The sequence below is a fragment of the Triticum urartu genome, chromosome 5, assembly GCF_003073215.2.
Source record: "Triticum urartu cultivar G1812 chromosome 5, Tu2.1, whole genome shotgun sequence".
NCBI lineage: Eukaryota > Viridiplantae > Streptophyta > Magnoliopsida > Poales > Poaceae > Triticum > Triticum urartu.
In genome coordinates, this window is record NC_053026.1 from 6,293,524 (window position 1) to 6,303,986 (window position 10,463).

The 10,463-nt window shown below is 44.8% G+C and overlaps 1 protein-coding gene across 1 annotated transcript; it reads right to left on the reverse strand.

Moving 5' to 3' along the window:
- Positions 1-5,411: 5,411 nt before the first annotated feature.
- Positions 5,412-9,286, reverse strand: LOC125506831 (LRR receptor-like serine/threonine-protein kinase FEI 1). The gene is made up of 13 exons (XM_048671535.1): positions 9,090-9,286; positions 8,867-9,005; positions 8,545-8,616; positions 8,354-8,425; positions 8,129-8,200; positions 7,964-8,035; positions 7,803-7,874; positions 7,525-7,631; positions 7,233-7,415; positions 6,815-7,147; positions 6,439-6,693; positions 6,080-6,213; positions 5,412-5,936 (listed from the first exon to the last, which is right to left on the reverse strand). Exons 1-13 carry the CDS (start codon positions 9,205-9,207, stop codon positions 5,712-5,714), a joined length of 1,854 nt encoding a protein of 617 aa, XP_048527492.1. The 5' UTR covers positions 9,208-9,286; the 3' UTR covers positions 5,412-5,711.
- Positions 9,287-10,463: the final 1,177 nt, after the last annotated feature.

Consider the following 10,463-nt stretch of genomic DNA (forward strand, 5'->3'; position numbering starts at 1 on the left):
AAAGGCAAAACCTAGCTTGAAACAAGAAATGCAGTCTTGGCTAGATTACTTGTAGAATTGGCCTTACTTTGAACACATCCTTGTAAAGCCTCATGTAATTGCCTCATCATATTAATGAAAATAGAGTTACAATGGGGACCTTCCCCACCGTGTTTGCTCAAAAAAAAGTTTAACATTTTCTAATACATGGTCAACATTTTTATATACACATTTAAGTTTTCTTTTTCAAATACAAGTTTAATATCTTTTGAATACATGGTCAAAAAATGTATATACATGTTTAACATTTTTTGAACACTTGTTGAACATTTTTTTAAATGCATAGATTAACCTTTTTCAAGTTCATGATCAACATTTTTTCTATACACATTTCATGTTGTATATTTTTGTATACATAATGAACATTTATTTATATGCATTTAAAATTTAACATTTTTTAAATGCTTGATTAAAATTTATTGAAATATTTTATGTAAAGTATTTATTGTAATATAGAATATTTGGGAATAAAAATAAAGTAAAAAAACATTAAAACATAAAGAAAACGAGAATATGTCTTGTGGCCTGTGATCGGCGGTGCGATGGGCCAGCCCAATAGAGAGTCACCTTCTGTGAGACTTCCTCTTGTCTTGCTGAATGCGAGATGTAGGAGCACCCACGACTTAACTGTCACCGCTCCTTAACTGGCCAAGCTAATTTTTAGACAAATCAACAATCTAAAAAAAATGACAACCAACAATCAGCCCAGTGGCCCAATGAAACTAGAAGCAACTATGGGTGTGGCCTGCACAACAAAAACAGGCTACAACAACAAAAATGATATGAGGTGAATGAGACCAAATTATATCTTAGCTGAATGAGTTCTTGGCACTCCTTTTATTTAATCCTTTGTCTTTCTTCTCCCTCAAAAATATATTACTAGTACGACCTAGCAACTTTATACTAAATCAACCATAACTAATATGAAATGGGGGGAGTATATATAATACATAAAAGTACAAGATTGAAAAGAGTGCTCACACACTGATGTCCGATGGTGAGAAAAAAGGTGAAGGGGGAAAAGATGATTGCCTGGGAAGAAGGAAGAGGGAGTGAGAAACAATTTTCTTGTATAGGACTTGAAGCCATGAGTTGGTATGGTTGACACTTTTTTTTTTACTTGAAAAGTTATTTAATCTCATTATTTTTTGTTCTTCCGTGGCAACAAAACAAAGAAATGGGTTAGAACATCTAGAATCTAAAACAAAGACAACTACTTATCAACTTAAGCATCCATTGGTTCTAGTGGAGTAAAAAAGTAAAAAAAACATTTTTATATTATGGAACAGAGGGAGTAGCATACAAAAATGGTTGAAGTAGCAACCGGTATTCACTAGTAAAGATGTAATTCCAAAGAGTAAAGAAAGCATACGAGTAGCCAAGATACCAACTAACAAAAGGCACATACCGCACGGCAGACAAGATATTTCGAAGCAAATTACTAACTGTTAACCCTTCTAATAATGAAACTAGATTCACATGATTTAGAGGTCTGGAACAAAGATAACAACACATCACCGAGCGCCAAACCAGCACGCCGGCCGACAAAGCACAAACAGCTTCACTTCTAGTACCATTGTTACAAGCAGAACAATGAACCAAAACATATCCATCAACTGCTAAATCACAGCTGAAACTAAAGACAGTACGCTATCCATTTTCCAGGCCTTCGCGTGACAGGACAAGAGCCAGGATTTGAATGGAATGCTTCAGACACCACCTTCGACAACTTGATCGTAGTTCTATGCAGCAAGCTTCATGAAACGTCCTTCTATACAGCCCTCCAATGTTGCTTATGCACTCATGTTGGGCGGATGATTTAAAATAACTCGTCCATAGGAATTTTACGATGCTCGTTCCTCTTGTAAAGCTCCACCTGCATATGTGGAACAATCAGAGGAAACCCGATATAAGCATACTTTTAAATCGCGGGCGAAGGAGTTTAGCTGAAGGAAAATTGGCAGCGAAATTATAGGAAGGAAGGTCACGATCTCCGGTGAAATTGGCGCGATCACCCATGACTTTAGGAAGGAAGCAAATCGCGGGGAAGATTCTGAACCACGATAGCGCCGCTATAGCGGTAATTTCGCCCGCGATTTAAAAGTTTGTATATAAGTGACAAGGCCAGACCCTTGAGCGTTATAAGCAGGTTAGCCGTGACAAGCTCAGACCCTTGAGCATTAGCCGCCCGGTTAGGCTCAATCCACTTCTTCAACGAATCCATCCTGTGGGCGGTCCTATTTCTCAAATATTCAAAAAATGAATAGCTTTGTAAGATATTGTGGGAAGCGTTAAACCCTTTTCTCGAGCCGCACTTGTATTTATATGGATGTTGTCGTGGCTTACAAGATGATCGATCAAGAGTTTGATCGAGAGGTACAGAGAGAGAAGGTCGGTAGAGGAGGAGTCAAACAGAAGAAATGGTAGGACCTTGACGAATTCATATACCAAAGAGTTCATTGACTCATCGGATTTAGACGACAAGGATGTCGAAATGATAATGATAATGAGCATTCAGGAGGAATGGGAGAAGCAACAAGAGCATGTTGTGTTGTCGACAATTTCCGGAATTAAAGTTAGCAGAGATGCCCCATCTATTTCAAATCTCCTATTCGCGGATGATTCATTAATCCTGATGCAAGCTAATTCCATGAACATGGAGGCGCTGAAAACAGTTTTGGATGCTTATTGTGTTGCATCAGGGCAAATGGTGAGTATTGAAAAATCTAGTATATATTTTAGTCCCAACACGAAAGTGGAAGATAAGGCACATACATGTACTATTCTGAACATTATGACTGAAGCTCTCAATGACAAATATTTGGGTCTGCCTTCAAATGTGGGTATGGACAAAAATGATTGTTTCCAACTCTTAATAGATCGAATTGTTATGAAAATCAGTGGTTGGAAGGAAAAGTTGCTATCAGCAGGAGGAAAAGAAATCCTTCTCAAATCGGTTGTACAAGCTATCCCAACTTATGCAATGTCCATCTTTAAAATTCCTAAAAAGATTTGTAAAGGAATCATTGACGCGATGTCGCATTTTTGGTGGGGTGACGAAGACAATCAGAAGAGAATGCATTGGATGGCATGGTGGAAGATGTGTGTACCTAAAGACCAAGGAGGAATGGGTTTTCGAGACATACATTGTTTCAATCTGGCCTTGTTAGCCAAACAAGCGTGGCGCCTGCTTGATAACCCTGATTCCCTATGTGCCACCATTTTGAGAGCTAAATATTTTCCAGATGGAGATTTAATGAATGCGGGTCTGAAAAAAGGATCCTCTTTACTTGGCAAAGCATTATGGCCGGAGTGGATTCTCTCAAAAAAGGTTATATTTGGAGAGTTGGTAATGGACATAATATTGATATCTGGAGAGATGCATGGATCCCGAATGGGGCAAATAGGAAAATTATCACTCCTAGAAAAGGGCAGATTCTAACAAAAGTTGTTGATCTTATAGATCCAATCAACAATTGCTGGGATGAAGATTTGGTAAGACAAACATTGTGGCCAATTGATGTCCAGAGGGTGCTTATGATCCCCCTCCCCACGTATGACATGTCGGATTTCATAGCTTGGAGTTTTACAAAGAATGGACTGTTCACGATTCGTTCTGCTTATCTGGAGGAATGGAAAACGCAACATGAGAGGAAATTGCAACACTCAGATGGCATGGGAGGAATAAATGTCAATACTATTTGGAGCAAGATTTGGAAATTATATTGTCCAGCAAAAGTGAAGATTTTTATTTGGCGTACCTTACATGGAACCCTCCCGTATCGTGTTACACTTGCTAATAGACATATGAAAGTTTCGCCCACCTGCCCATCATGTTCGAACGGGCATGAAGATACTAAACACTTATTATTTTTATGTCAAAAGGCAAAAGAGGTGTGGGAGAAACTGGGACTACACGAAGCCATTAAAAAAGCATGTGCGGTCGATCGTGCAGGAGAGGCAGTACTTGAATTTCTACTTTTTATGCCAGAACATGAGCTATCTACAGTGGGCATACAGAATGTTCGCGAACTGATCGCTGTAACAGCCTGGTATTTATGATGGGAAAGACGTTCGCTAGTCCATCAGGAGAAGACCCAAGATACATACCAAATTTCGATGGGAGCCCGTGCTATAACGACGAACTATGTTATTGCCCAATCCTCCAAGGCAACAAATAAAATAGAGGGATGGACGAGACCCCCTCTAGATTTTGTGAAATTAAATGTCGATGCTTCTTTCGATCAAGACATGCTTAGAGGCACAACGGGAGCTGTACTTAGAGATGATAAAGGAAGATTTATTGTTGGAGGGAATTGGAAGATGGATTGGTGTGCAGATGTTTTAACAGCAGAAGCCATGGCACTACGTTTTGGGTTATTACTTGCACAAAAGGCGGGAGGCAACCGACTTGTTGTTAACTCCGACAATATGAAAGTAATTGACACGATGAAGAATGGAGGACATACAGCGGGAGCGGCGGCAGCTGTGTTTGATGATTGTTATTTTATGGCTTATGATTTTCCGTTAGTTAGATTTGAACATTGTAATAGGAAAGCAAATAAAGTAGCTCATGAAATTGCTAGAGTAGCTAAATTTTCTGAAACAAGGGATTGGTTTGAGGAACCTATGAACGATATTGTAAATTTTCTTATAGACGATGTAACCATTATTACTAATAAATAAAGAGGATGTTTTATTTCAAAAATAAAAAAGCCGTGGTGGGGGGCTCGCTCGACCGTTCTGGCCTGCTACTGCTACTCCTACAGTCGGGAGCAAGCCACTGTCTGAAAAATCATTTGTACTAGCTCAAGTTTCCAACAAGGAAGAAACTGCTGCATTCTCCATCTTGAACATGGCGTCAACATTCATACATTCAGATCTCACGCCCCATGAAGCAAGCTGCACTAGTTTGTCTCCAAAGCGATGGCGATTTCGAGTAGGAGGGGCTCGCTCGGCTTTCCAAGCGTGGATGGATGCGGCCACTAATTTAATCTTAGAGCATTGTGCAGCAGCCAGGATTCCTGCTCGCCCAAGAAAAGCTGGAATATTTGGAGCCACTCCATCGGCAACAGATTCTCTAACAATAATAAACTAATGCACGCACGCACGGCCTCTCATAAACTAATCATAAAGGCTAATGCCACTGCATGATACTAGTACTACTCCTAAACCACCATTAAGCTGTTGACAAAGGTGAGACCACCAACTAGCAGCTGCTTATAGAAAGGTGTTGACCCACCCTTGTCTCACCTGCGTGATTTGGTTCAAAGAAAGTGGCAATGCAGTCAAAATGCAGCTAAAATGAAAAGGAAAAATGGAAAAGGGGGTAAAAGAAAAAGGGGGGAAACGCAGCAAAAATCAAGCTCAAATGAAGAAGCAACCGCATCGTAAAAAAGGGATGAAAGAAAATGTTCAAAGATCCCGAACCCTATGTACAAAAAGCACAGTCGGTTGCTGCATTGGTTCTGACCCAAGAACCACACACTAGTCTAGAGATGCCAACTTGAGTCCATCCTACACACACGGTGGTGGTGGTGATTCATCATCAAGCATATCTACAAAACTTGGAATCCTTCCATCCAGGCCATCATCGGTCGGCCATGCGCATCACTACCACAACAGGCACTGTTATGCTAGCGCTAGCTAACCCACTCGCCGGCCCAGAGAGCTCACAGCTCCAGGTGCTGCTCGTAGTAGAGCTCGCTGAGGCAGGGCGACAGGATCTCCTCCTCCAGCATCTTGAGCACCGCCCCCATCGACGGCCGCTGCCCCGGGTCGGCGTCCGTGCACATGGCCGCGATGTCCAGGATCCCCTCCACCGCCTCCACCTCCGCGTCGCCCGACCGCTCGTCCAGGATCTCCTCCAGACGGTGCTCACCGCTCAGCGTGTTCAGCTGCATGCATTGCCACAGTAAACCAAAAGTTCAGACATCACACAGTGGATTATTCATCAGAGTGTCTTGTTTTGGGATCCAGGCCATGGATGGAGGCTTCTTTGGAGTTGGTTACAGCTTTGGAACAAGACTGCTTTACTTACCCAGCCGACGATGTTGAGACCCTTGTTGAGGAAGCAAGAATCCGTAGGCCGCTTTCCGGTCACCAGTTCCAGCAAAAGCACCCCAAAGCTATACACGTCTGATTTCTCGGTCGAGTGCCCGTTTTGCAGGTACTCTGGCAGCAAAGTTAAAATGACCTCTCTTATCAGATTAGATGAAAAGATAAGCTACTTATTTATTGTCCAGAACTTGCCAAATTTCTTAACAATAAGCTACACAACAATTCCATGGTGTCGAAGGAATTTACAGGAATTAACAAGACATCTTTCCCTCAAAGTAATGCACAAATATTAGTTAACAAATGTGTTACAATGTGAACTAGCATAGAGAGAACGAGTACCTGGTGCAAGGTACCCGAAGGTACCCGCCACGACGGTGGTTACGTGGGTCTCGTTGTCTACCAGCAGCCTCGCGAGGCCGAAATCAGACACGCGTGGCTCCAAGCATCTGTCCAGAAGGATGTTGCTGGCTTTGATGTCCCGGTGGACGATCCCCGGCGAGCAATCATGGTGCAAATACGCCAGCCCTCTAGCGGAGCCCAGGGCAATCTTCATACGTGCATTCCAGTTCAATGGCTGATCCTCCTGCGCATCTCCTGCCATTGGTAATGGTAACACAGCAGAGTAAGCACCAGTCAACATAAGATGGCATTGCAACCATAATGATGAAATATTAGTTAGTATGTTTGAGAGATATATAGATATAGTGGGCCTTACCATGGAGGTAGCTATCCAAGCTGCCAAGCTCCATGAAATCATATATGAGTAGCTTAGCTGTGGAGAGCCGGCAGTATCCTCGCAGATTGACAAGGTTGATATGCCTAATGCTGCCCAGGATCTCGAGCTCCTTCTCGAAAGTCTTGTCTCGCCTCTCTCGGTTGAGGTCAATCCTCTTGACAGCGAATGCCGTGCCGTCGTCCATCACCATCTTGTACACCGTACCAAACCCGCCACAACCAACCACATCCTCTTCATCAAGCAGCTCCAGCCTTCTAATGATCTCGCCCGACGAATACGGAAGATTCCACTGGTATGTCACAAGCTTTGCACCTAAGTCGTCAAGACATCACGCAGTTAGTTAGTGAGACTTGACAAATTTAATCAAGTGACATAGTTGGTGTCGGTTTTTCATTACCATCTGGGAGAGTTTGCTTGTCCATTTTCTCATAGTTGACACCAGTCTTCTTCCTGGACAGCAAGCATACCCAGAGGAAGCCTAGCACCGCGACCAGCGCGACGGCCATGGTTGACATTGAACCGATCACAACGCCATTCAGAAAGTGCGAGGTTTTATTATTGTTGGTGATTGGAGAAACACCTGTTTTGTGACCAAAAGAAATGAACACATCAGTCAGTGGCACAGATCCTAGCAAAATTCAAAAATTAGTCCCCACATTGCCAAGGCAGCATTAGAATTTAAGACTTGCCAGAGGAGGAGAGGGGGTCAGAGTGCGGCAGCACCGCAGGGAACCCGAGGGTTCCACGGCAACCTTTCTGGATGGGCAGCCCACAAAGCTCCAGATTTCCGACATACCTGCAGCATTTGAAACACACCAGAGCATTAAAAACAGGCTGATCCAGTACTGTATAGTTGTGGTACAAACTACGTAAAAGATACCACTCATTCATATTTGCAACATGTACCGACATCATCAAAAAGAAAGGCACACAAACTGGATGGAGATGAGGCCAGTGCTAAGCTTACGAGCTGCTCTTGAAGGTTCCGAGGACGCCGACATTCGGGATCTCTCCCGAGAAGAAGTTGGTGGAGAGGTTCCTACATTGTGAAATCAAGTTCAGCATCAGCATTCTTGTCAATTCAAGTTATAAACACTGCCATGGAGATTCACACCAGCATCAACTTACAGGAACCGCAGATGAGTTAGGCTTCCGATCGTCGCTGGTATTGCGCCCCGCAGCAGATTGCTGGACAGGTCCCTGCATTTTATTTGACACACGTAATCAGACTGACAACACATTAGAGCATCCAAATGTGTAACAAAGGGGACCATGGTGGTGCCAAGAACCTACAGGATGGTGAGGTGAGTGAGGTCGCCGATCCCCGGAGGGATGCCCCCTTGCAGGTAGTTGGCTCTCAGGTAACTGAAGAACATGCAGGCAGACAATCAGAACACCAACATTTTTTTTATTTCAGCAAACTGATAATCTACCAGACAAAATAAAACAAATCCAATCCAATGAACTACTACTAGTAGTATAAAGAAAATGTAGATGGTATCCTGGTGGCATACGTACATGGCTCTGAGCTCGGTGCAGTTCCTGATCTCGGCGGGGATGGGGCCGTGCAGGCTGTTCTGGTGCAGAGCTCTGAAGAAAGAGGAAACAGGGGGTGTGAGGCCAATAAAACAGGTGGTTTCAGAGCTCTGAAAAATTAAACAGAGTGGATTTCGTTTGTGGGGGAAGCTATGAAACCAATCAAATCTTACAGTCTCTGCAGCTTGGTGAGCCTGCCGATGCTGGGGGAGATGATGCCTCCGAACTGCATGTAGGGCAGATTTCTGCCACACAAACACACACCCAAAAAACAAAGGGAGAGGTTATTCATTCATTCACGGGTGGGGCTAGAAAGCAAGGAAGGAATCCAAGAAGGAACACACACACATATGCATGGGGAACCGTGCCAGCGAGCACCCACGCAACAATCCAATCCAGAGAAACCAAAAATGCCACTACTCGGTCTAATGAATCTGATCTAAAATGGAGAAGGAGGAAGGGGGGAAGAAGAAGGAGGAGGAGGCAGGAGCGTACATGGACTGGACCCTGAGGTCCGGGAAGGAGCAGGAGACGCCCTCCCAGCCGCAGGGGTTGGGGTCGGCGGCCCGCCAGCTCCCCAGCCGCTGCCCCGCCGTGGCGTTGAAGGCCACCTTGAGCTCCAGCAGCGCCTCCCCTGCGACCGACCACCACGTCACGTCAGCGAAGATTTATTCAGCACAGTAGATGGATTGGGAATGGAACGCGGCGGATGCGGTACCGTCCGGAGTGAGCGCCATGGACGCGGTGCAGCAGAGGAGGAGGAAGAGGAGGAGGGCCGCGGCGCCCCCATTGCCGCCGCTCAGCTTCTTGGTCCCGCTCCCGGGGTTGGCGGCCATGGTGGGTGGCTGGGGTTTGGGGTGGAGGGGTTTGAAGTGGCTGAGTGAGTGAGCTTGGGGAGTGAGAGTGAGGTGTGGGAGAAGCTAGCCAAGGCAAGGCTTTAATTATTGGATTGCTGCGCATGTGTGGGAGTCCCAGGCGGGGCACTGTAGAGCGCCTGACCCGTGGGGCCATGCTTGTCCGTGGTCCCGCTGCCCAGTCAGATACGCAGGGGCTCGTGGTCCACGCGGCGGGGTCGTGGCCGCTTTCGAAAAAGTCGGAGGCCGCAGGCCGCTTTCAAGATTAGACCGCACCACCCCAAACGGACATCTGTTTTATTCGCATTCTGTCCTTTTAAATAGAGTCATGAAATTATGTCCGAGTCATTTTTAGGATGCGATGGCCGTGCGTTTAACACGCGGACACATCCCAGTCGTATCCCGTTAATATATTCTTTTTTCAAGCACATATCTTTTTTTTCATCATTGATTTTTGATACATGAAAATATATCACCAAATGTTGACTAGAAAAGCAAGATAAAAAAAACAAAAACCACAAGAATATAATTTAGAAGATAACCAGCCTCCATAATTGTTCTCGTAAGTTGGATCAGTGCCTTCTCGATGCATTCATTGTTGATCTGCGGAGGCTCGATCTTGCGTGCTTCTTTCTTCTTCGAGTCTAAAGAAGTATACGTTGCTTCCTCGCATCTAGTCTTATGTCTAGCCCCTATTCTAGTAACATGTGCACTAGTCTCATCTCTAGCCTCTATGCTAGATAAAAATGCACGAACATCTACTAAATTGCGCTCTATCAATATATCCATGTACTCTTTTTTTCAATACCCAAACTTGCATCCATTCTACACAATAAAATTTTAAGTTGGCACAACTAGTCAAATCCAAAAGTACAACCGAAGCTAAAGTAGCACATACCTCATCGGTTGAGCACTTGATGAACACTCATCCGGAATGTTTCGGCATTGTAGACACGCAACGCAAGACCTTCTTTGGGCAGTCGTCGCACTTAATGAGTGGCAACGGCGTGCCGGCGAGCTTTTGGGTCAGCACCGAGTCCGGCCGACCGCCGTTCATGTATCTACTGGCGGACCGTCGACGGTGTAGATCCGAGCGGCTAGAGGCGGAGTCAGTACCTGCATGTGGCCTTGCCGGGGCCTTCTGGCCCGGTGCACGGCCAGTCCATGGCACGCCGCAACCTTCCACAGCTGAACGAGCTCAAACCCGACTGGATCCGCTCCAAATCCGGCCGCAGGGT